General features: G+C 35.3%; 1 protein-coding gene across 2 annotated transcripts in view; it reads right to left on the reverse strand.

Moving 5' to 3' along the window:
• LOC150091430 (AFG1-like ATPase) overlaps positions 1-25661 on the reverse strand; it is a 185816-nt gene that overhangs the window by 76714 nt on the left and 83441 nt on the right. For both annotated transcript variants that reach the window (XM_090383864.1, XM_090383871.1), the window contains exons 7-9: positions 13429-13487; positions 9497-9579; positions 9171-9241 (exon numbers count right to left, since the gene is read on the reverse strand). In XM_090383864.1, the coding sequence (XP_090239990.1) occupies positions 9171-9241; positions 9497-9579; positions 13429-13487 (213 nt within the window). The remainder of the gene's footprint in view (positions 1-9170; positions 9242-9496; positions 9580-13428; positions 13488-25661) is intronic.

A 25661-nucleotide genomic window follows, 5' to 3' on the forward strand; every position in this document is an offset into this window, starting at 1 on the left:
TTACCAGGCACATTGGTGGTAAATTTCCACCCTGAGCAACTTAATAAATTTGAAAATAAAAATATCTAATAAAATGATGTAAGTGAATTTCAGAATTCCTTCATAATTGGTTTGATTTGATCTGTATCATTAATTCATTTGTTAAAGAAGAAGTTTTCCATAGAAAAATAATAAAGGGAAGCTTTTGTTAGGCTTAGTGAAGGCAAGTCTTGAACACAATTGTCAAACACTCCAAAGCAGGAAATTTAAAATACAGTGTCTGTAGGTTCAGTAAAAGATGGGTACTACTGTAATGATCCAAAGTGAGTGAGTGAAAATGCTTGCTAGTCTGCAGTAAGGTGTCCAATCAACATGGTGTGTTTTTTTCAATATTTCTTTCTTTCAAGTTTCACTCACCAACAGTGAAGGTAATGTCCAATTGCAAGCATTAAAAAAACATGTTATGAAATAGTACATGCTGAAGCATGTCATGGGGGATTTATTTTAAAAATTAATTATGAAAATGTTATGAAATGTTAAAAATTAATTATGGATAGTACATGCTGAAGCATGTCATAGGGGGATTTATTCTTTCTGAAAACTTGTTCAAATAGTTGTTTTCGCAGATTACAGATAAGAGCAGGCGGGGACTTGTGAGCTGAATATGACTCGGGACACTAACAGCAGGCCTACCGACCACTTTGTTTCGGTCTCAGTCTGCCTCAAGCTATCGTGTGGTCAGGTTGTATACAGAGTGTTTATAACTTGACCGCATTTCTGTGATTTCTGAATTGACTTTATTTATTAAATAATTTTGCAATCCTTACAATTAAAAATGGCATCAAGTGATAGAGGAGTTAAAAGAAAGCATGTGAACTTAAATGTGGCACAGAAATTAGAGCTAATTGAGAAATTAGAACAAGGCGTCTCAGTAGCACGTGTTTGTGAAATTTACGGCACAAAAAAACAAACTGTTTCTGATATCCGTAAATCAAAGACCAAATTTCAACATTTTATATTTACAATGGAATATTATATATTTTTTTTTTATAATTTAATAATTTTATATTGTACAGTACTGTATATTGCATTAAAGCTTTTTTTTTTTTACATTAAGAACAATAAAAAATGCCCCCCCCCCAACCAGGTTATATTCGATTTAACGGATTTTTTTTTTTTTTTTGATTTGGTAGTTGTTGGCGCATCGGCTTCTGTGGCCATATTGCACCTCCCAAGGTTTTTGCAGTACTTTGATCCAAGCCCGAGGCGGGAATCGAACCCGCAACCTTTGGGTTGCCGGGCAGGTACTTTACCCACTTGGCTAGCGATTTAATGGACTTTTGGCATTAACGGACACCCCTTTTCCCCTATTAGTCCATTAAATCGAGGGTTTACTGTACTATTGTTGACAAAAAAATTTTGTTAATAGTTTTTTTTTTTTTTTTTTTATGATACCCCAAAACACAGATGGTATTATATCCTATAGTACCTAGTATCATGCGTGCATTGAAGGTTGAGAAGATAGATACTTGTTGACATTAGACTTAAATTTCTGTATATTGTAATTTTCAGGAAATACAATTGAAAAAAAGTTGTTGCAGAAAACAGAAATTGAAGGGATAAATGAAGAAGAAAAGTTGGTTCTGTGACTTTTAAGCTGGACAATTAATGGATGCTGACCTGATGTGGCATGTATTCAGGCTTATTTGGAAGAGGGAAGGCAGTACCCAAAGAAGTAGCTACAGAAAAGGCATGCAGGAGAAACAGAGCATCTATGAGACAGAGTGGAGAGACTTTGTAAGAGATGGGTTATTAATTATAGAGATATGTGATCTTGTCTAGAAAACTGAGTGTCATCAAAGATAAGCATAAGTGCAGCAGACTCCTTTCCATGAAATATAAGAGAGGACTGAGTTTTAGAAGGATTGAAATCAACTAAGTTATCTTTGCCCCATTGTAGAATTACCCAGAGATCAACATTTAAGAAATTGTTGGTGGACATTTGAGAATATGAAGCTGTTTGTGCAGGGCAAGCTTTCAAAAATCAGAAGGTGGCAGGAAACATGCTATCATCTGCAAAACTATGGATAGGATTTACAGTCAGTGGAAGGTCATTAATATACAAGAGGAAAAGAATGGGAGAAAGAACTGAATCTTGGCGAACACCAGAATTAATAGAAAAGTTGGAAGACAGTGAGCCATCTACCATCACCTACAGTGAGCAGTCAGAGAGAAAAACTGGATACCTAATTGCAAAAACCAGTTGGCAATTTATAAAATGGAAGCTTGCTTAGAAGACCATTATGCCAAACATGATCAAAAGTCTTAGAAATATCAAAAGCTTGAGTTTCACCAAACTTTTAAATTGAATTTGTCCATGGATGGGTAACATAAGCCAACAAATCTCCAATTTTTCGACACTGATGGAATCCATACTGATGATCTATTCTGAAAATAGCTTAATTTTTGCTAATATATTTAATTCGACTGCTTTCCTTTTATGTTTGTACAAGAAAATTTAAACTTGCAAATTGGCATTAATTGTGATAAAACTAAATTGTGAAAGAGTACATTCAACTGGAGAACTTAGCACAAAATCACATAACCATACAAGCATTGCAGGGTAACACACCAAGTTCTGTTATTCACAACTACACAAGGAGAATTAGTTGAGGACTGGATGATTACAAACAAGTCATCCAGATTTCAATAAAAATGGGGACAGGACAAAGTCCATCACCTAAAACTCTAGACTGTCAAGAATTCAACCAATATACACTCAGTGATCACTAAATTATGATCACCTACCTAATACCACGTTAAGCCACCATTCACTATAGATAACAGCTGCTATTTGCCTAGGATTGACTCCACTAGATGTCTGAAGATGAGATGTCCACAGAGATCTGCAGCCATGCTGCCTGCAAGGTTTTCCCACATAGTGTACATTTGGGGGGGGGCACCACTGGTGGTTTCCCACAACTGCACCATAAGTACTCTTGTGAAGCACAGTCCGTTCCTGACATACGTAAGAGATACATTCCAGGACTCCTTATGTAAGTTGATTTTTACGTAACTCAGGAATAACTAATAAAATGCTATTATATCCTTGATATATCAAAATTACAAACGCCACATGATATCCTCAAAAGAATGAAGAAAAATAGTTATATACTAACAATTAAAAACTTTATCTGGGGACAAAGCTGAATTAACTGGAGTGACACATAAGAAACATAAAAGGATAAAAAATGCATGTTATTGTACTGTAAAAACTGATGTGTATTTCGTACGCTGTGTAGGCTTTATAAGGGCTACTAAGGGAATCAAACCAAAGTGTACATATTTAAGAAAATTGGTCTAAACCACACAACGAATCAAAGTTTCACTTCAGGCGGGATAAAGTAAAGGTAACTTAAAAGGAATCTTAAGCATTAATAAGACACATTAATCACAGGATGCTGTAGGCTGAGTAGAGGTCAGGGAGGCGGTACGTGATATGAACTCTTTGATCTTCATCTGTTTCATACACTTTTTTCTCTTTATAAATTTCGCGATAAGCAATCTTGAACTTTTCTTTCTATTTGCAAGAAACATTTGGTACTTTCATCCATTTCATTAAACATGGAAACCTTTCTGAATTTTATGAAACGCTTCTGCCATTTCCTTTAAAATGAACTGCTTCTTGGGTTGCTGTGGTTCCTCAATGGATTCGGCTCTCCCTTGCTCCTCAATTATTTGTGTGTTCAACTGAACTAGGTCTTCTGTTGTTAAATCTTCACCTCATTCATCCACAAGCTTGAGTACGTCTTTGTTCTCTAGGACCAGCTGCAACTTCTGGGCTAAGTTTACAATTTCTTTGGTAACAGAAGACATCAATTCATCTTTGTTAAGCTCAGAATTTTTTAGATGATTTTTCCAAACTTTGCTCATACAAGTTGTTGTCAAATCATTCCAGGCTCTTGAAATGTTGCGTATTCTATCAAGGATGTTAAAGGGTTAGAGTGTAATTCTCTGAAGAAATAGCCAATGGAACACAGTTCATGTGGCTATTGTAGGGGTTTCCTTGAAGTGCTTCAAATGTAGTTCACCTGTCTCAAACACATGTTGTCGAATATTTCTTCAGAATTTTTAAAGCAAAAAATGAAATTTATTTACCTAGATTCTATTTATGCTGCAGGTTATTATCCAACACAGTTTGTATGGGAACAAAAATAAAATTTATACTTAATGTTCCTTCATTCGATTTCACTCTTAAAAATTACACAGAAGTATCTTTACAATTTTACCAAAAAAATTTACGTAAGTCTGAATTTACGTAACTCAGGGATTAACTGTATACATTACTCTGTAAAAGCCAGACAAAAGTATTGTGTGTGGAAATGAGTAGTATTGTGTTAGGTTCTGTGGTTGTGGTTTGGCTTGTAGCTGAAGAGGCCCTAGTAAGACCTGACCCTATGTTGCCTGTACACACTGCTAGGAGGCAAGCCAAGCTGCCCATTTTTCTCTGGCTGGTCTCTGCCAGTATCACCTGAGCTTCCTGGATAAAGACCAAGTTAGAAAAAAAAAAAAAGTTACAGTGCGGAGATAGAAGATGTTAAGTGGGGAGTGAACAGTCAGAAGTATTTGGGATGTAGAGGGGAAGGCATCCCCAAGGTAAGATGGAGATATCTCCATTAGGCAAGTGGGGTGTAGGAAAGGCAGAAGTAAAGTAGACCAAGCAAGGTTTCTCAGTCTTGACTGCCACTTGGCAAGTTCACTGCTGGCACGTTATACTTGCATTGTTGATCTAGGTCAGTATGAGATGTCTGGCTGGAGGGTTGGTCTCAACCTTTCTGGTCTTAGGTGGATATTGTCGTTGTTCCAGTGGTAGAGATTTTCCTCTTGTGAAGAGCTCCTGGCAGTATTGCGAGAAGGCCTTGTACTCTGTTGCTGTCCAACAAGTAGTGCTCCTTGTCTTTTGGATTGAAGTTAATTCTAGTAGTCAGGATGCAATGAAGGTCCTAGTACAAAGGACAATCATACATTAGGCAATTCCAACTCTAATGCTCTCCACAGTGGCAGAGGAGGTCATCAATAATTCCAAGAGTTGAGAGCTTGGTTCTGGTGGATCCATGTCCAATAAGCATGAAAGTTACATACAGGTCGGGGGATAACCATGGAAAAGATTTGGGATATAACTTGGTGATTTGTGGGATAAATTTCCTAGTGACATCTCCTTTAGTGGAGGTTAAAGTACTTCTTTTCAGCCATCAAGTTGTTGGTGGGATCAATGGTATATTCCATGAAGGTTACTGATGTGGCTTTTGATAGATGGTAGAGGAGCTACATCGGATCACCTCCAGGTCCAAAGGGAGGGTGCTTGCCAGCATCTGAAAGGCAGGCCCAGGTATTAAGGTGGATAGATCTTTGAATCATTTTCAAGCTTCTTTCTGTTTGTTGCTATTTTTGCTCTCAGATATTATATCCCCGAGGCATATGTAATCGCCGGTAGAAATACTGCCCTGTAGAACAGCGAGAGCATGCAGCGGTTGAGGCTCCAGTCCAGTCACATAACTCTGGCGACCAAGGCAGTACAGTTTCATATCTTTTTTTCTGAAAGTATTTCCAATGTGGGAGGAATGTGAGTCCTTGTTTGTTTGTTTGAGAATTTTCTAGGCACATGGGCATCTATGGCCATAGTGCGCCAGGAATGCGAGTCCTGAGTCGAGGATTATTCCTATATATTTCAATTCGGTAGTGAGACATATTGTGGTCCAATCTATCTTAATTGTGGGGGTCTTCTCAGGAAACCTTTGAGTAAGATGGAATTGGTCTTCATTGGAGAAAGATTTGAAGATTATGATAACTTGCCCAATTTTGTAGTATCGAGAGAGCCCGATTTGCAGAAATTTCTAGTTGTGCTCTGCTGTCTGCAGCCACAGCCAAGATCAAGTCATCTGCATAGGCCTGGGAGATAACTTCATTCGGGTCAGTGGTGAGGAAGTCATTAAGTATGACATTCCACAGGAGCAGCCCCAGTATCGAGCCTTGGGGACAGCCCCTGTGAACCTAGCATTTGACTCTGCAGTATGGTGCACATTGACATGCATTTCTCTGGCTGTGAGGTACCATCTTATGGTGTTATAGAGGTTTCCGGGAAGACGGGCATATCGTAGATGGCTGAGGGCACTCAGCCATCAAGCAAGGTTTTCCACAGTGTCGGAATAGATGACATGTGTGTGTCCATATGCCTCACTTCCCACAGGTGTTCAAGTGGATTGAAGTCAAGTGAATTTGGAGGCCAATCAAGATGGGTGATTCACTGTGTTCCCTGAACCATTCAAGCACAGTGCAGACCTGATAACAGGATGCATTGTCTTGGAATATCCTGTTTCTGTCTAGGGAAAAAATGCAACGTGGTCTCTTAAGAGCTGCTGGTAGATCTCACCAGTGAACTGTTGGTTCATACACCAGGGATCCTAGTTCTTGCCAGCAAAACATGCCTCATATCAAACAACCACTACCACTGGCCTGGATAGTGGCCACCATGCACAATGGATCCATGGCCTCGTGTTGCTTGCGCCATGCCAGAAGGCATCCATCGGCATGTTGCACCAGGTATTTGGACTCATCTGACTAGTACACTTGTTTCCAGTCCTCCAGTGTCCAAGAGGTACCTTCTTATGGTGTTATAGAGGTTTCCGGGAAGACGGGGAAAACATCAGTAGCAAATGTTGACACCACAACATTTGCTATTGATGGTGATTAGTGATGAGGAGAGCATGTCTCTTGGGTTGTCTGTTACGAAACCCCATGTGTCTGATAGTGTGCAGTGCAAAGTCATTTGCGATATTGTTCTTGTATTCCCCATATTCTATACATCCACTTTGCATAATCCTTTACAGTTCTGTTGGCGGGAGGTGGTTTGACCTGTTTGACACCATTCTTTGTACACCTTAACCACAGTGGGCCATGAGCAACTGACATGATATGCTATTTCTGATACTGAGGCACCTGACACACGAACTCCCGCAATCATGCCCTTTTGAAACTCCATGACACCTTTACTATGTCCCATAACTGCTACTTTAATACTTCGACTTGTATGACCAGATGAAAATGACTACTGCTCTAGTAAACAAAGATGTTTGGCTTTTTATACTGCAAGCTATGCAGCATAGTCCATTACTGAAGAGGTAGTCATAATTCAGTAATCACTGAGTGTATAATGCCAAGGGCTGAAATACCAATTTAATGCCTAATAAGAGGCAATAGCAATCATGGCTTCCACATCATCTCTAAGATTAAGAGGGTCTGCAAAGAATGCAGCAAGATTCCAGAGAGCCACCCTGTTAAAAAATTTAATTTTATAAAATTAATGATTATTTTAACTGGTGATGAAACCTTTAGCTGAAATTCTTCTCAAATGAGCCCCATGTTAATAAATTGGCAGCACACCCCTGGATATATCATGTCATTTCTCAAACAAAATGAGGGGTGCCTTCCACTCAATAAAAAAAAATTCTAGACAGCTAAGATGACCGATGCCATAGTGTTTTTTGGACTGTTATGACACTATTCCCATTGGCTTACTTAACAAAAAATAAATAAAATAAAATAAAACTACCCATGTTTACCCTCTTCCCATAGGTATGAATCCATCAGTATCCAGTATTTGATTATACTCATGTGTATGAAGTGCTACCCAAAAGTTCCTAGACTGCAATATTAGGGTTCAGACATTCCATTCCAACACATAATGACTATTATGTGTACCTTTTAGCTCCCAGAATTGGGCTGCATTCACCTTATACAGTACACTGTATAAGATTTCAGGAGAATGTTTCAATGCAGCAGTTGAAATCAAATAAAATTCATATGCTTTACTGCATTCAATTTCAATCATGGAGACCTTTCTGCTTTCACTGACTGTTTTCCACCAAGTATTCAATCTTAAGGCTTGAGCTTATGTTCACCAAAACTTTTTATTTGATTTCAACTACCACGTTGAAATATCTCCTGTAGTCCTACGGTATTATAATATGTAGGGAAAATGCAGAATTCTAGTGCTTAAATATACCTAATGGTCATTATGTGTTTAAATGGAAATGTTACTTCCATACACAGCTTGGCTGTTCACTTAGATAAAATACATTATTCACAGTTCAGAATATATTCACTAATACAGCTTGCCTGCCAGCAATGAGCAGCCAGTAAGACTACAAATGGCTATTCTGGCAGTGGCTCAGATTTTTAAATTTCAATTCATCTTTTCAGTGATATTACACAATTTAAAAAAAAACAGTAGCAACTTAGGCAGAACAATGGATATTGATATTTGTTTCTGAGCTGATCAGAAGCCCAAATCCTAAGGTCAAATACTCAGCCTTGATCTTTACTGGGAGCAGAAAGATCCCTGTGATCAAAAATCAAATGAAATCATATGCAGTAAATATAAATCTTATTTGATTTCCTACTCTGTTGAAATATACCTGAGCAATCCTATAGCACTGAACAAAAATAAATGTAAACATTGCACTCATCAATAGTGTAGCAGAAAATTTACGGATCCGTAAAATTAATGAGGCCTTTCATTAAGGAAAAAAATATATATACTTACCTTTAAGAGGAGCACACTATATTTTATATTTCAGTACAATTCATTTCAGTATTGCTATATAGGAGGAGAATTGTTTATTTTAACAAATGTAATGCTGCAAAGAGTTTTTTTCACAAAAAAGCTATCAGACAGGTGCTCCAGAAAAATAAGTATAACTGGATCTTTTTAAAATGTCTTTTTTTAAAATTATTTTCATTTCATATTCAGATATTTCTGAAGGAACGTGTCCAATAGATTGTGTACACTAATTATTTCTCTTATTCTTGTGTCCATGTTACTGAAATATCTGCAAATAGATATTTCTGTGTATTTACAAGGACAATAAAATGCTGAAATGTCTTCTTTTTTTTTTTGTTTGTAAATTGAAATAAGTTATATAAAGAAAATTTTACTATTATTTTACTCTAGTATTATACTGTTTTAACTCCTTCACTACCTTAGTCTCACTTATCTGAATAAAAATTCTCTAAATATTTTAACTATCTTCAATTCTTGAAGTATAATTTGCAAAAAACTATTAATATTTTTAAGAAAGAGAATACATAATGGTGATATTATTTTCTCATAAATTTATTCTCCTCTATCTTACCATCATTTTCACGGCTTGCAAGTACTTTAAAGAGCGTATTGAGTTGTTGATCAGCATTACATTTTGACTTCCTAGGAAAAAATAGGATAAATATAGAATTATAATTTTGGCATGTTACTTCTAATTATATGAAATTTAATACCTTTCATAATTGAAATATATCTTAATATATATCATCTATTGAAATATATACTTAAAAAAATTCAGGGTTTCAGTTAAGTGAAAATCATTCATAACCAACCAATGTTACAATAACTTATAATGCCAGCAATAATTCCTGATTATTAAATAATTAACTGAGGAAATAAAAATAAACTGGTACTTACACAAAATAAGTTTTGTTCGAAGATGGGAGAAACTTTTGTCTGTAGTCTATACCAGAGTCTAAAGCTGCGGCAGCACAATGTTCCTATTTGTAAAAGCAAAATGAAGTTAAGGAAGAAACCATTTAATAAAATTTAAGAAAATTCTTAACTAAAACATTATTAAATTAACCAGTGGTTGTTTTTATTCTTATTTCTTTCACCACACCTCTTTATTTTTTAAAGTACCTAAAATAAACTTTGTTTTTACACTTAATATTAGTTTAAACACTTACAAATAAGAGAATTTAAATAAACTTAATATTTTAATTTACTTGAAAAACATTAACCTAAGACTTCGTTATTTGGTTTTTAGGAGCATTAGCAACTAAGGCCATATTGCTCCGGGATATGCGGTGGTCATTCCTTGACCTTTCCGCATACTCCGTATTTGGAACCTAAGACTATTAGTGTACAGAGAATCAGAGGGTGGTGGTATTGTTGTTATCAATATCTCTTTAACAATTACCTGAAAGTCAAGCATATATATTAAAAGCATAAATTAAAACTCATTAAACAAAAAATTTATTTTCAATACCAAAAACCTTTATGAAAATAAACAAAACTGGCCAGATTCAATTATTCAATTACAAATCTATTGCAGTTGTACCATTTGGAATTCCAAAAGTATCATGTCAAAATGCATAATCCAGATACTACTCTGCTTGATAATATGAAGTATGACCATAAAGATTAATAGAATATGATAATCAGTGTTTGTTCTTCTTTGTATAACAGTAAAGAAAAAGCCTGTCATTATGGGATACAAATTTGAAAATAGCTAATGTAGTTATAGATAAAAGGTGCTTATATGAGATATGAAGGACTTTAATGAGAAATTTTCTGTGCACCGAAAGCCTTAGGAATTGAATACTAAATACTTTTATGACTGAATATGGTTAACATTAATAAGTTTTTATTAATTAGTTTTATAAATGTTCAATAAAGGCAAAAAGTAACACTTCAGATATCACATCTATATCAATTTCAATCCATACACTTGGCCAACATATCAGGGAAAGAAACTGCTGCTCTTATTCCCTGCCTTACTTTTGACAACTAGTAGACAGAGGAATCAAGAAAACCACATCCATTATGTATTCCCAAATAAAAGTCGAGAAGAATGAGTCAGGTAAACAAAATGAAATGGCCAAGTGACAGGAATGATATACTGATCCATGTTCAAATACATAACACTGGTGAGTTTCTCTGCAAAGTAAAAAAGGATGAAAGGCATTTATTTTTAACAAGCCAAATTAATTAACATTTGTGCTTTTCATGTGCTCAATTAGTGCATAAGAATTTTGGCTCTGCAAGATTTGAAAAATTTTACCAATTTACCTTCACAGGTAAGGGAAAGGTGGCTTCACAACCAAAAACAATTTCTGTTTTTTGTTTGTTTTGTTTGTTATTTGGTTTTTAGGAGCATTAGCAACTAAGGCCATATTGCTCCGGGATATGCGGTGGTCATTCCCTGACCTTTCCGCATCCTCCATATTTGGTGGTGACGGGCTCAAAACAATTTCTGATTAAAAAGTCCCTCAGCTTCAAGATCAGTAAGAACCTCACAACAAGATGTTAAGCAGATGGTGTTCGCAGTTTGAAAAAGCCGGAATCTGTAAAATTTGAATCTCAAGTCACTTGAGTCAAATTTCGTAGACAGCTGAAAGCAGAGTGCCCAGATGTCAGGAAGTCTTGCAAGTGGATTTGCAAGACTTCCTACCAAGATGTTCCAGATTTCCTTGCAAGCATTGGTTTATCAATATTCAAAAATAATGATTTGAATACTGGGTTGAGCAACTGCTTGTTTCCTGGAATGTTTCCATTTGAAATAATCCGTGTAATCCAGTCTCGGCACACAATCTGTAAACAGTCATTTGTGAACTGAGCTTCTACACGAGGAATCACTTAGGAAAGTCACATAAAATATTTGCATCATCACAGACAGACTTATGAAACCAAAGTCTAAAACTTTCTTAAGAGTAAAGTAATTTTCCTTGGAAATTTTAAAAATTCACAATTCCAGCTGGTAGAGGTAAGGGTTTTACTATTATTTCACATAGCCAGTTCATTTACCTAATGGAATTACAAAAAAATCTTTTAACTATGCAGCTAACATTCTTGATCTCTTTCTCACCAATAATCCTCGGAGTAGGAAGATAATCTAAAGATCAAATTACATACTTAATGTATGCTGTTCCCTGGATACCTCACAGATCATGCCTGGTATCATTTAGGATACCGGGAGTGATCATGGGACAATCTGCATCATTTGCCAAACAGGAGGATCTGTATGATTTAAAAGGACAAATAAAATTTCATCAAAATCCATCCACTGAGAGTCAAGCTGTTATCTGTGGATGAATATGGTGAAGACATTATGCATTTGCAAAGTCACCTAAAAAAAAAGACATGCAAAGACACTGTAGCCTATACAGCAAATAAAAAGACCAAATTAATGATAAATCAATGCTACTCAAAATAGCAAATATCAAAATTAATCCAACATATCTGCCAAAAAATGCAAGGTATTTCTTCATCTAAGCTTTCTTCAGTTTCTAGCATAAAATTTGCATGGAAACTTTTTTAAAGCAAAGATTCAATTTTACATATTTTATCTGAAACAGACTAATATTTTATTTGACACAAACAATAAAAGATAAGGAGGATGGACAAAACTTGAGATATTCTAACATATTTCAAAATTCCATCCCATTCCAGGAAAAATACAGTCCAATATTCAACCACACCTGTTGCAGTAATGGCTGAAATACCACATGGAATAAAAGATTTTATGTTGGAGTAGGTGTTTGACACTTGATGCATTTGGGGAAAATAATGCTCACAGAATATAAATCAATCCTCAGATAAGCTGAAAGTTTTCATTGTCTTTTTCAGAAGCAAATAATTAGGTGAATTAACCCAAAATATTTCTGATAAAACTAGACAAATAGATAACGGCAGAAATCAGATTAAAAATGGAATGCTACTACTGTTGTTATTAAATTTTTTAGCAAGAGTTTTTTTAGCAATTGCAGTACTCACCTCTTAATCAAAAAAATTAAGGAAGTGGATTCGTATAAGGTGAAAAGTGAAGAGATTTAAAAATTAAAAGTTAAAAACTACTAAAGTCATGCCCTAAGGAAGAAAAGAAGTGCACAACTTTTTCCTAGGTTGTCATCTATAAAAGAATCAAAATTATGTGTTTCGATTCTTTTATGGATGACAACATAGGAAAAAGTTGTGCACTTCTTTTCTTCCATAGGGCACGACTTTAATAGCTCAACTTCTAATTTTTAATTCTTTTCACTTTTCCCTTTATATGAATCCACTTCCTTGATTTTACGGATTAAGAGGTAAGTACTGCAATTATAAACTCATGCTAAAAAATTTAACGAAAACTCAACGGTACTTTAAGACTTCACTAAACTAATATAATTGTCAATGCTACTACTGTACAATACTAAAACAAAACTGAAACCAAAGTAATCAAATGATTGACACACATGCTGAATTTGTGCTAAAAATGAGTAGTATCACCTATCAGTGATTTTAAGCCCACATCAATAAAAATAGTAAGCATGTATTTAAAAAACATGACAAAAATTGACTGAAATTTGAAAGTATTTCTCAAAAAGAAACATAACTAGCAGAAATCAGAGAAAATCATAAAGGTTGGCAGTATGAAATTATGATCTGCCTACTTATGATCTGAAATTATGAACACATACAGGGAAAAAAAACAAAAAAAAAAAAAAAAAAAACAATATATATATATATATATATATCAAAGCAACACAATATAAAAAAATTAAATATCTAAATTTGGAAATTGCTGAAAGACAATTTTTCTGCCATTGCATTTTCTACATGTGGAAACAAATTTTTATACTTACCTTTAAAACTTTTATAAAAGGTAAGAAATTACTTCTCTGTAATCCATGTTTATATAAATCTATGAAGAAAGGCAGAAATATAATATTACTCTTCAATTCTGGCAAAGCCAAGACAAAATTTCTGAAAATGAGGTACAGATATATCTCAATTAATGACAGGATTAGGTTCCTTGGAAATGAATCATTAACCGAAATGTCATTAAGCAAATGGCAATTTTCCATATACATCCATGTTATGATGACAGATGCACTCATCAGAAAAAATAAAATAATAATGACAAGTAGTGAATTTTAACTATTATAGTTGTTTAATAGGGTAATTGCAAAAGAAGGCAACTTACCTATTTTGCATAAATTAGTAATAACCATAGCCTAGCTATATAACAGCAAAATAATAAAATAAAAGGTTGAAACTTTGTGGATTGTTGATTTATTTAACCATTCCCATTAGATCTACAATCATGGAAGCAGAAAAATTGTAAAATAAAAAAGAATGAACATCAAATTGTTGTTTTTATTAATCTTAGTCAGTTGCAGTCAATAAAGATTCTTCTATTGTAGGTGCAATAAAGTTGTTTAAGTAGTTTAAAAGATGATGCTATTGATATCTCCTTATTGGCAGTATGAAACAATTGTACAATAGCTAATGGCATTTGATATTGTTTTTTTATCTCCAGATTAACTGCTGCTCCTTTGTGAGTCTTAAACTTTCTCAGCAAAGATAGCCATTGCAGCTTCTAAACTGGTAAAAGCTTTTGATATGTCCTTGGTTGCTATTATTTTTTTGGAGCTGTAGCATTAGCATTTCTTCAACCTTGCCTTGCATGCTTTGGTTTTCAAGTTCAAGGAGTTTTTTAGTAGTGAAACTTTCCATTGTGATTTGAGTATATCAACCTCCTCAACATTATCCAAGCCTCTTTTGCGATCTCCATTATGTTTCTTTGTATATAATGTACTGGTTCTAACAATCCAAAGCAATCTTGGATACAACCAGGCCTATTTTCTCCAAGCTTCATTCCACATTTAATATCTGAACTTCCTTCCATGCTGCTTCTTTTATTCATTCATAAGCATTTTGGGATCATTTTAAAGCGACTACTAAAACAAAATCAATAAATGAATCAAGTAAACACAGACCAGATAAAAACAGTATATAAAGCCCATCTACTTACTAAATAATGCTAGGTTTTGTGGAAAATATTGTAACAATGATTTTTCTTTACTCAGCTTGGAGCACTAATATTGAGTAGTGTGATTTTTAATATTTTTGGAAATTATTTTTAAAGTGTCTAGAATGAGGTGAGGGACATTGTAAATTGAATATTGGTGGTAACTTTTGAGTGTTCTTATAATGAAATGTCAATAAGTGGGGTATACTTGTAGCAATTTAATAATATTTATTCAATCTATATATTCATTCACTGAGTCACTCAATGAACAAATTTAATAACACTGACTGTTTAAACTTTATTAAGAGAAAAATCATAACTAAATTTTACACCTCTATATACATAATTCAAAATTTGTTATTTTGTGTTTCTAAAGACAACTTTCTTTAATTTGTATTTAAAGACAAACTTTCTTTAATTTGTGTTTAGAGATACAACTAAAGAAATAGTTTAAGTCACTTGGAAATGAATATTTGAAAATACCTCTCTGAAAAATATGGCAGGTGTGAGAAACAGCATGTGTGCTATCCTTCATATAATCTGTTGCACACAGAATTTGCACACACATTTTATTGGAATATGGATCATAACAGACAATAAATAAATAAATTTTCTGTTTATACTCCGGGACGACCAAACAGTCAGAGGAGTTCACAAGATAGACAGAATACAAGAAACAGCACTGTATTTAGCAGTCACGGGCTTGAACCCCGGTCACTCAGGGCATGTGTACTTATGCACTCGGTGCACCTGACCACTTGGCTACGGTGGACATTATGCACACATTGATATTCCTGTAGCACAACTTCAGTATTAAATCTCTGCATGTACTAGTGCTTTATTAACTTGTCCAATTGCATTCCTCCAATGTCATTATGAATAAATTATTGCCCTTCTCTTTGAAATTCTGCATATTTATTACTGATTACCTATATATAGCTACAAAATGAAAAATTTTCCTTCTAACTCTAAAAAAAATCATAAATGAAAAACCTAGTATATTTTTAGTCTGATTTTTACTTAATGGAAATTGATTTTTCTGGACATTATTTTTAAGGTATCTATAATTAAAAAAGTTCTTAAAGTTAATTGTGATTAATGAAATTCATATTTATTTTCTTAATTTTGGTGGCTAATAATGAAGAATTTTTTTTTGGACAGCTCCCACCACCCCAAAATGTCACATGTAATTGATTATAAAACTGCACAACAAATTCATGAAATCTAGAAATGTATGAGATTGAATTTCAAAATGAGTTCACCCAATGCATGCATTTTTGTTATTAATGTCAAAAAATAAATAAAATAATAATAACAATAATAAATAAAACAAGATATATAAGGAGACATAAATTTGTCTCCTTATATGCACTGTCCAAGAAAGAATAAGGATGCCATCAGCATTTAGTTTACTCAATCTGCTTAAAGCCCTAAACGCTAAGCCTAAACTCTATTTGCAGGTGCCTAGTATCCAAAAAATGCAATTCGCAAAACGTAAGTCTTTTATAGTAAGTGTATCTTGACTAATTTTACTGCTCTCTGCACCCATTCCAACAGATTGACATCCTTCTTAAAATGAGGGCTTCCAGACCTGTATTCAATACTCAAGATGTGGCCTAACCTTGTACCCAATGGCAAAATTCCAGTATATATATAATTGGCTGAACCACATGAGCTGTTCTAGCAGCCTGTCTGAACTGATCAGAGAACATGTTGGACTGTAAAATTAATCCTAGGTTTCTTCTGTTCTCCACCAATCTGAGTGTGGTGATACAACTGATAAATTCTTTTGCACAGAAATAATTCAACAAGATCATGATGAAATTGTCGAAACTGCACAGTACCTAGTTTCACGATATCATCCACTTTTGGTGCCTTGCCAGAAGCAGATGATAGAGATGACCTTGGTCATCTTCCTCTTTCTCCAATCACTGTAGAGGGTGATTATAAAATAACACCCTCAGCTAAAAATACATGCTAATAAGTTCCAACCTCAGCTGGAAGTAATACTTCCAGCTGAGGTTGGAAATCTATATATCTCTTGAAGCACTTGTAGGAAAGAGTTGAAAATTTGAAACATTCTTATATTAGGCGTATGTTTGATATTTTGGAAGTTTTCATAACTGCATAGTTCAAATTTGTTCCAGGCTGACTATTTATTAATGTTTGTAAAGAGCAAAGCAATCTTTTATTCATGAAGACAATGGGAGGCATATAGCTTGAAAAGTAAGTGAAGCACTAATAGTACATGCACAGATTTAATACAGAAGCTTTTACAGGAATATCAGCATGCATAATCTGCATTGTGGTCCTTGTTTGTAAAGCTACAAGTAATTTGATAAAGAAGTTTGAGGCCACAGGTTTCACTTTCAATAGACTAGTGCACATGAAGGATAGTGCATATGCTGTTTTTGTTTTCCTAACTCTCCTTGTGTAATAGACTATCTTGTGATGTGAAGTGACAGTTCGGCATGGATTCATCGTTCATTTCACCTTAGTTTGTATTGCGAAATTACAGTACAAGTACCAAAAAAGACTGACCATCACAGTTATCTTCCTGGGTTATACAAGCACTCACTATCTTTTTTTCACTTTGATTTCCTATTGCCTGTGGTGTGTAAGAGTAATAGGAGTACTTTTCAGGATAGATAACTCAGTATGTGTAGCTAAGGAGAGCTTTGTTGTTTGTTATTTGGTTTTTAGGAACATTAGCAACTAAGGCCATATTGCTCCAGGATATGCGGTGGTCATTCCCTGACCTTTCCGCATCCTCCGTATTTGGTGGTGACGGGCTCGAATCCCGGTCTAATCAAGAAGCATGTGCTACACACTGCTGCTCCTTTCCACCTGGCTACGGAGGCGCCATTACTGCTAAGGAGAGCACTATAGTCACTAAAGAAGTGACATAAGCGGTACCACAAAGCAACTGAGAATTTTCTGAGATTCCTTTAAAAAATTGAAGACAGATTTTACAATATGCAGGCTGAAGTCAAAATTTCCTAATATTTTGTCCAGACAACTTTTGGTTGCTCATATATGCCTTGGAACTATTTAGTTCTTCAAAACTATTTCATAGATTGTTCCTACTTTCTTCATAGATTGTAGTCAAAGATGTTTTCCATATTGATGAAAGTCATGCATAATAGCTGTCCAAATTCCTAGTGCCTCTCAATTATTTCTCTCAACCAGAGGATCAGATCAATGGTGAATCTGTTTCTCCAGAACCCATACTGCTGGTTTTCTTTTGACTGCAGAAAATTTTTCTACAATCTTCTCAGATAGTTTGGTATGGCAAATAAGTAATGCCTCTGTAATTTTTTGCTGCTTACATTATCTTTTCTTATTACATCTTGTGAAATTTTCATAGTACTGTGCAACAGAACATTGTTGTATCATGTATGGCATCAATCCATATTTTAGCATTCTATGACTGGTATTGAATAGCACCACTACTGTCCGGCAGTGAATAGCTTTAATCTGGAAAAGTCTGGTATCAATTCAAATAAAATGATTTGGACTGTGAATTTTTTAGTCTAATCTTCTGATATGAAAGCTAAAGTACTGTAATATACAAAAAAAATTCCCAATCTTGCCCATACTTTCAATTAAAAATATCCAGTTTTGAGCATTGTACTTATACAGTGCTATTTATACTCTTGCCTGAAAATTCGATAAACCTGAAGTCCTACCCTTTTACATAATGCCATACTTTTCAGAAAAATAGAAGCTGCATAGAAAAAAAAATTTTTTTGTTTTATATGAAGTTTAGAAACTTCTATATATTCATATAGAAGTTCTGTATTTAACCAACAGTCTGGATAAATTGCAATCTGCATTTACTAAGACTGAAAATCTGAATAAATATTTTTTATAATTAACAATTGCCAGTACAGAATCCTTATTCCTTTACATGCAGGTTTCACAACAACATTAAACATAAAATAGACATTATCTTACAAGCATTACTTACAGTTAAAACACATCCCACAGCTAAAACACATGTTCATATTATTAACACTTTTTTGTTGAAAAGTGTTGAAAAGATAACTCTCCAAAATTAGCTTACAATTAGATAATACAGCAATTCAGTGTATACAATTCACATAAGCAAATTAATAAAATTATAAGAAGTTATATAAAAAGGCAACTCCCTGGCAACTTCTGTTTAAATACCTGAATTTCCATTTTAATGCTAATTTAAGATGCTTTTCCATTTTGATCTTTGAATCTGATTCTCTCAAAGAATAAATTTAAATCAGCATAATTAAACCTCAATTCTCAAATGCAACTCTACTGCAGTAAGATTTAGGGATACTGATTTCAATTATTGAAAAATTGATATTTAGGATGATTTGTTCGATATTTTTCCAATATTATTTAAATCTGCTCATATCAGCCAAACTGCACAATTAATCCTTACAATTCCAACAATATAGATGTATCACCTGCACCCCTAATAAATTTCTACTTTCTACTAAATCCAGAAAGTAGAAATCAAGCTTCCTTTTTGCACATTTAACATTAAGATATTAAAATTTTCTCTGACACACAGGTTCCTCACCCATTTCACCCATTGGAATCACTTCTATAAACTGAAGAAACATCTCCAATCCTCTGGGAATTCCTGAGTGTGGGGATGAGCTAATTATAACAGAGGGTTTGATGGTTCCTTTGAATGTCACTGAATAAATTCCATCAGCAGCCTATGCCTTTTTTTCACATTTAAGCATGATAATTAATCTAGATTCCAGAATCTTATCTAGACAAAACAGTAAAATAAAGCATAACAGAATGCCCAAATGGAAATACTGATACAACAAATATCAATTTGCTACAACAGCTTTCTGCTTAAGGTTATTAATGATGTCACCAAATCTATCCTGCAGTTGGCTAATATCAGTTCCTTCCACCTAATGTTCACACATGAAAAACTCCTTTCTAGTGCTCATGATCTCCTTTGCCAAAGAAGGTGTGGCAAAAAAGATTGGTTTGCCTTAGACAAACTAATTGGATAGATGGGCTGAGAAATAGCAATTGAAGTTTATAATTGACAAATGGAAGATACTGCATATAGGTAGCAGTAATCTTAAAATAATATATCAATTGGGCAATCAAAAAACACCACGGAAAATTGTCAGTTTAACACATTCTCTGAAAAGTGCAGACAGGCTGCTAGGACAGTTTATGGGGTTCTGTCAACAACATAGAAGAATTTTGCCAGAAGGGAAAGGAGGTGATTATCACATTGTATAAGGCAATGATTAGGCCACATCTTGAGTACTGCATACAAGTGTGGAAGCCTCATTTTAGAAAGGATGTTGATATAATAGGTGCAGAGAAGAGCAACGAGATTAGTGAGGGGAACAAAAGAGTTCTGTTACCAAGAAAGATTCAGCTCTGCAAATTACAGCATCCAAGACGAGATCTGATAGAGATGTTTAAGGCTTTGAATGGATTGAGTAAATGCTAATGGTAACCTACCTTTTGCCACACAACACACGATAGGGAACATAAATTTAAATTGAGGAAGGATGGTTGCAGGACAGATGTGAGGAAATTTGCTTTCAGCCAGCAGGTAGTTGACTGTTGGAACAGACTTCCAACTGGTGCTATGGAAGTGGGTAGTTTGAATATATTTAAGAAACTAGACAAATTAGATGGCATGGATAGGAAATGTGGGAAGTGGTGGTTTTTTTTTTTTTTTTTTGACTGATTCTATATAAGCTTGCTTTCTTGCATCATTTACCACTGTGAATACTAACTGTTCCCATTGAATATTCCCCTGTAAAAATTAAAACCTCTTTATTTACCTCTAACAACGCATATGTCTTTAGATATGTCTCAAACATTATGTGCTTACTACCTGTTAATGGTTCCTTTATGAAGTAATTCTTAATAGCAGTTGGGTCCTTAAAAAATAAAGTCAAGGATGTTCTACCACCATGCGGCATCTTTACCATGTTGACATTAAATGCAGTTGTCTAATCAATCTAAACGTACTGTATACTTTTATTTTGCGAGGAACCAACCCTAGAGTTCCAGTTCAAGCTGAAAAATTAAAAGTTTCCCATCATAATACCTTCTTATCTGCTTTCACACTTGATTTGTTTGCATAAATTGTTATCATATTCCTTACCAGATAATTAGATAGAATTTCCTTTGTAATTAGCTGGTTTAACTTAGATTTTCAAGGCCATTTCAGTTCTTTCCTTTGCTCAAACCAGCCAATCATTATCTAAATGCTATCTGGTTTTTGTTTGGTACCTCGGGACCTTGTAAATTATGGTTAAAATCAGATTTCCAGAGCCATTTCCGTTCTCACCTTTGTCAGAACTGTCTACAGCCATCTAAATGCTAACTGGTTTCATATTAGCATTAGTAGAGGCACACAATGCAAGAAAGCAAGCTTATGCAGCATTGGCCAAAAAAAAAAAGCGCTGATTTCACCCCTCCATTTGTTCCAAATACCTGTCCAGCTCAGACTTAAATTTATTTAGGCTATAAACTGCCACAACAAAAGATGGAAGTCTTCCACCAATCAACTACCCACTGGCCAAAGGCAAACTTCCACACATCTATCCTACAGCTGTCTTTCCTCAATTTAAATTTATGCCCTCTCAGTTGATTATTCTGAGCAAGAGGAAGAATCCCATCAGCACTGAACATGCTAAAACCATTCAAGGCTTTATACACCTCAATCAGATCACCTCGCAGTGCCTAGTCTCCAAACATTGTAATCTGCAAAACTTAAGCCTTTCTTCATAAGAGCAACCCTTTGTTCCATTCACTAATCTTGTTGCCCTTCTCTGTACTCGTTCCAACAGCTATACATCCTTCTTAAAATGAGACCTCCAGACCTGTATACAGTACTCAAGGTGTGGCCTGACCATAGCCTTATACAAGGGGATAATCACCTCCTTATCCCTGCTAGAAAAATTCCTATATATCAGTGACAAGACACCATGAGCTACTCTTGCAGACCGTCTGCACTGTCCAGAAAACTTCATATCTGCCTGCACAATTACTCCCAGGTCGTTTTCACTCTCTACCATTGTCAGTCTAGTACCACAGAGTTGATACGTTACTCTGGGGTTACTGCTTCCCATATGTAGTACTTTACATTTGTCAATGTTAAACTTCATTTGCCACCTCTCAGCCCATCTGCTCAACTTTTCTATATCCTGTTGTAGCAGCATACTGCCATTAGTGTCATTAACAACTCTGCCAACCTTTGTATTGTCTGCAAACTTGGACATTAAACCTTATATACCATCATCAATATCATTTATAAATACAGAAAACAACAATGGACCCAACACTGAACCCTGAGGGACTCCACTAATAACATTAGTCCACAAAGAGCAGGGTTCCTTGATTAACACTCTCTGTCTTCTCCCACTCAATCATCCCTTTATCTATAGCAGCAGTCTTCCATGTGCAACAGTATCAAAAGCCTTTCTAAGATCCAAATATATGATATCAAAATTATTCCCTGCATCCAGTTCCTTTGTGACTACATCATAGTATACAATCAAACTGGTCAGACAAGACTTCCCCTTAACAAACCCATGCCGTGTCCAAGCTATAACTGAAGTTTTGTCTAGATGATCCTGCAGTGCTTCTTTAACCAGTGACTCCATTAATTTCCCTGGAACAGTAATTAAACTAACAGGTCTATAATTACTTGTGTCACCCTTTGATTCTCCTTTGTGAATTGGGGTCACATTTGCACATCTCCAGTCCATGGGTACCTCCCGAGTCCAAGGAAGCTCTCATAATTATGGCTAAGGGTTTGCTTACTTCCTTTGCTGCCTCCTTTAATATAACTGGATAGATCCCATCCACCAAAGGTGCCTTTCTTATGTTTATCTTCAACAATTTCTCCTCCACTTTCCTCTCAATTATTACAAAATTATTTAGCTCACTGCCAGAGTTTAGTTTACCTCTGGCATTCCCCTCCCTGAATAACTCCTCATGTGTGAATGTAGATGCAAAGTACTCATTTAGTTTGTTAGCCACCTGAGCAGGATCATCAACAGTTGAACCATCGATATCCAGTGGACGAATCTGATTCATCCGCTTCCTTCTAAAGTTTACATAGGTAAAGAACTCTTTTCTGTTTTTCTTTGCATCCTTTGCCAAAGATTTCTCATAATCTGCCTTTGCTTGCCTTTCCTCCTTTGTGACTTGGCTACAGACCAGCTTATATCTATTGTAGGCTTCCATGTCACCCATGCATTTTTCATCTCTCCCACATGTATCATTAGTTCATCTGACATTCAATTAGGCCTAAACCTTGAACAATATTTCTTAGTTGGTATGTAAAGCCTAGTAGCTTCCAAGATTAATTCTTTGAATGCTTCCCATTTTGAATTTGCTGTTGGTAACATCATCAGTTAGTCCCACCGTATAGAATTTAAATACACTCTCAGATCTCCATAGTCACCTTTACAAAAGCAAAAACCCTTCCCTTTACCCTTGATGGTAGTTACCTCTTTGAGTAAATCCCACTTCAGCAAACTGTGATCACTGCCACCTAGTGGTTCCTTTATCTGCAGATTCTTAATGCATGAAGAATCACTACTGATAATCAGATCAAGAGTATTACTCCCTCTAGTTGCCTCCCAAACATGCAAATTAAAATCCCCCATTATAAGACTCTCTGATTTACTGGCCCACTCTATTTTCCTGTTCAGTTTTTTATTATACTCATCAGAGTCATTAGGCTTATAACACACTCCTACTTTCAATTTTGATTTTCCAGCTTATGTCACACCAAACTGACTCAAAACTGCACTGTCCAACGAGGTCGATTGGCTGTACCTCCTTGGATTTTATTTGTTTCTTAACTAATAGCATAACCCCTCCTCCCTTCCTATCCTGTCTATCCTTTCTGCACACACTGTGCTCCCCAAATTCCAGTTCTGCATTGCTTATATCTGTGTGACACCACATCTCTGATATACCAACAATATCAGCCTTTGATGTTTTGACCAACACCTCAAATTCATCAAATTTATTTACCAAACTCCTAGCATTGGTGTACACGTAAGCATACATGCACCTGTTCCTAGGGGTGCCTCCGTAGCCAGGTGGGCAGGAGAAGCAGTGCGTAACACACACTTCTTGATTAGACCGGGGTTCGAGCCCGTGACCACAAAATACGGAGGATGCGGAAAGGTCAGGGAATGACCACCGCATATCCCTGGAGCAATATGGCCTTAGTTGCTAATGCTCCTAAAACCAAATAACAAACAAACAAACAAACAACAAGCAGCTGTTCCTATTCTTAGCTACCCTAACACAACCCATGTGTTTACTTGTACCACAATGACTCCCAGCAGTCTCTGAAATCCCCTACATCTTGTTTTCCAGGCTGCTGTTCATTCCAATAGAAGCAGTGCAAGAATCACTTTCACCTCTGTCAGCGGCTTCTTTTAATCTATTAGTCCGTGTATCCCCCAATCTACCAGTTTTCCGACACACTTAACACTGCCTCAACAGCATCAGCAAATATTCTTGCACCCTTTCTATTTAAGTGTATCCCATCTCATCCCTGTAGAAGCAGTCTCTCCTGTTAACAAGCACAGACCAGGCTGAGAAATATTCTACCCCTTGAGTCTTGCATAATCTCTCCAGGGCTGAATTGATCGACAAGGCTCTCATCATATACTTCCTCCTATCGTGTCTGGGCAGAATTGCAGACACTTTCAAATTCAACCTTAACTCATGGCTTTTTTTCAGCATTGATCTGTATTTGTTAAGTAATTCCCCCAGTCTCCTATTCTTAATATCATTAGTGCCAACGTCTAACCCTTTTTGTCCTTAAATGCTGATATCTGCTCTTTCAACCCTAATTCACAGATTTTTTTCGACAGTGACCTGTACTTGTTTAGTAATTCCGCCAGTCTCCTACTCTTGATATATCTGAATATGTTCTTTAAATGTTTTTACTATTACTTTTAATGTAAATCAAGTTTTAATTAGTGTCTGCTGAAGAGCCCTCTCCTCACAGTGGGGTTGACAACTTTGGTTCTAATGAAATATTGTTTAAAGCACCTGAGGATGTGAATCATGAATATGATAAAAATATATGCATACAAAGGAAGTGGACATGGAGATATGAATGTATCATAATGGAGGTTTAATTTTTCAGAGATGAATGGAAAATTAAAAACAAAAGAAACCAACTGCACAGATGGAACTCTGGGGTTGGTTTCTTTTGTTCTCCTGGGCCAATGGTTTAAACTAGATTTCCAGGGCCATTTCAGTTCTTATGTTTGTTCAGAACTGTCTACAACTATCTAAATGTTAACTGATTTCGTATATATTCTTTAAATGTTTTCATTACTTTTATTATAAATCAAAATTTAATTAGTGTCCGCCGAAGAGCCTTCCCTCACAGAGGGGTCGACACCTATGGTTCTAATGAAATATTGCTTAAAGCACCCAAGAATATCAACCATGAATATTACAACAATTTGTGCAAACAAATGAAGTGGACAAGCAGATAAGCATGTATCATGATGGAGTACTTTAAATTTTCCAGAGATGAATTGGAATTCTGGGATTGGTTTCTCACAGAATAGAACCACACAGTATTTCTACACTGATTAGACAACTGCTTTTTATATCAACAAGTTAAAGATGCAACTGGTGGTAGAATATCCTTGACTTTATTTTTATAAGGATTTGACTGTTATTAAGAATTTCTGAAAAAGGAACCATTAGCAGGTAGTGGGCATAATGCATTAATATGGAACATGTCTAAAGATGTATGAGTCATCGGGAGTAAAGGGAGGGACTTTAATTTTTACAGGAGGATATTCATTGGGAAGTTGTCTCTGTATTATTTACTTATTATTATAAGTCTGGAGAAATTATATTACTCTCAACTATGTCCTATAAATGTATTTTATTTCAATCAATACATGCTTCTAAGGTATTTTTCTGCAAATGCTTATAGTGAAGTCACATGAAAGAATTAATAAATATAAAATTTTCATTGCCAAATTATTAAATAAACTGAAAACAAACCAAAATAAAATCAATCTGAACACTAAC

This window comes from Mastigoproctus giganteus, chromosome 1 (genome assembly GCF_048544385.1).
Source record: "Mastigoproctus giganteus isolate SK-2022 chromosome 1, ASM4854438v1, whole genome shotgun sequence".
In the NCBI taxonomy this organism is placed as follows: domain Eukaryota; kingdom Metazoa; phylum Arthropoda; class Arachnida; order Uropygi; family Thelyphonidae; genus Mastigoproctus; species Mastigoproctus giganteus.